The following is a 1,726-nucleotide window of genomic DNA, read 5'->3' as shown; positions in this document are numbered from 1 at the left end:
GGTATGCCTACTAGCAGATAAACAGTAGAAATGGTAGCAGGTCTTTACATCAGCCTGACTAATCATCTACTTTACCAGCCTTAAACTATTAAAACTTTGATTTAACTTGTTAAATAGAAAAGAATTAAAGAAGAAAACAATTCAAATATTTCTATTGCTGTTCCAGTATACCGTGCAGTTGGTTGTTGCAGACTGAAAAATATATTTTTTTCTTGCTCTCAGCAGGAGAAGTTACCTTTTTCCACCAGAGGAGCTGCTGGAGGAGGTGGTTCGACTCCGACTCTCTGCTGCCATCTCTCTTCTAATCAGGGTGAGTCTCTCTGTGGACATGCTCTTCCTGAAGGTGAAAAAAAAAATAAAATCAAAGATGAGACATGCATGTCCTGAACATTAAGATTTTACTAAGCGACCAGTCACACTCTACAGTGTGAAGCTCCTGCAAGGTAATGGTCCAATCAAAAAACTGGAATTGCTGATATGCACAATAGTTTACATTAGTGATTTTCAGAGCAGGAACCGTTAGAAAAAATGCAGAAAAAATGAATAAAGAAAGTCACTTAAAAAAAATTAAAGTAATAATTTGAGAAAAAACTATGTTGAAGCTATATATTAAAAAAGTATTTTAGCCTCTAAATGTTCTTCAGTGTTTTCATACACATATATCCATCTATCCATCTATATCTTTATTGCTATCTACATCTATTTTATTTTCTTTAAAATCATAATTGAAAGAAATTTGGAAGAATTCCCCAAACCTTTTGCTTATTCTAAAGTATAAATGTCCTTCAATAAGCTGAGGCTGATACATCTACAGTTGGAAGGTTGAAAATATATGAAGAAAAAAAAACAAAAAACAGAGAAAAACAAAAAGGAAGGATGGGGGGGGCAAGCTCTGTTTTTTCTTTTTCCAAATGCTCGGTTTCCTTTTATTTCTTTCAGTTATCCTTCCTGATCCTACCTCTTAATAGACTGCAGCACCTCTTTCTTTGGAGATGACGGCGAGGAAAGGAGGCGTTTCTGTTGAACGTAGCCATTACTCAGAGGTCTGGAAGGAAGGGCCTGCAGAAGCTGGCGAACTGGAAAGTGACACATGAAAAGCTTATCAGTGCATCCTAAACACACAACAATACCTGCAGGCTATAAAACACCAATGTTTTAAGCTTCAGCAGTCAACACTGATTTGAAACATACATATGCATTTTTAAGCCTTCCAAAGTCACATATGTATGCTGTTATAAAACCTTTGACATAACAAAATATATATTTGTGATAAAATGTGTGTTTTTTATCAACCAGAAGAAGAGACACTTCCTTTCACTACAACGCCGCATCCTCAGTATGGTATAAAACCACTTCTGGTAATAAGGCTCTTCTTCAGGAAGGCTTAAGAAAGTCTGAGAAATTTTGCAGCCGAAAAACATTTTCCCCACTTAAACATTAAAAACAGTTGTTGACAAAATGAAGACTAGATTTGCTTTCCTCTTAATATATTGTTTATACATTGACTCTTACAATGCAACTTTCCATTTAGTTTCTAAACTCAGTTTTCCATGAATTATTTTATATAGATCTAAAACTGTTCCAACTAAGACTGTAAATATTCAACATTCATTTCAGGATCTATTGAATCATCCATCCAGGTTTTCAGCTTTGGAGAAATTCAACCACAAGTTTTAAACCTCAACTTCCACCTTATCCACATGATGTTTTCTACAAAAAACACGCA

General features: G+C 34.9%; 1 protein-coding gene across 2 annotated transcripts in view; it reads right to left on the bottom strand.

Annotated features, from left to right (window-relative positions):
* eml2 (echinoderm microtubule associated protein like 2) overlaps positions 1 to 1,726 on the bottom strand; it is a 46,912-nt gene that overhangs the window by 24,964 nt on the left and 20,222 nt on the right. For both annotated transcript variants that reach the window (XM_015394044.1, XM_015394045.1), the window contains exons 3-4: positions 959 to 1,076; positions 236 to 337 (exon numbers count right to left, since the gene is read on the bottom strand). In XM_015394044.1, coding sequence (XP_015249530.1) covers positions 236 to 337; positions 959 to 1,076 — 220 coding nt within the window. The remainder of the gene's footprint in view (positions 1 to 235; positions 338 to 958; positions 1,077 to 1,726) is intronic.

Source organism: Cyprinodon variegatus, unplaced genomic scaffold (genome assembly GCF_000732505.1).
Source record: "Cyprinodon variegatus isolate N-32 unplaced genomic scaffold, C_variegatus-1.0 Scaffold668, whole genome shotgun sequence".
Classification (NCBI taxonomy): domain Eukaryota; kingdom Metazoa; phylum Chordata; class Actinopteri; order Cyprinodontiformes; family Cyprinodontidae; genus Cyprinodon; species Cyprinodon variegatus.
The sequence above is the reverse complement of the archived record's forward strand: the minus strand, read 5'-3'. Positions and strand labels throughout refer to the sequence as shown.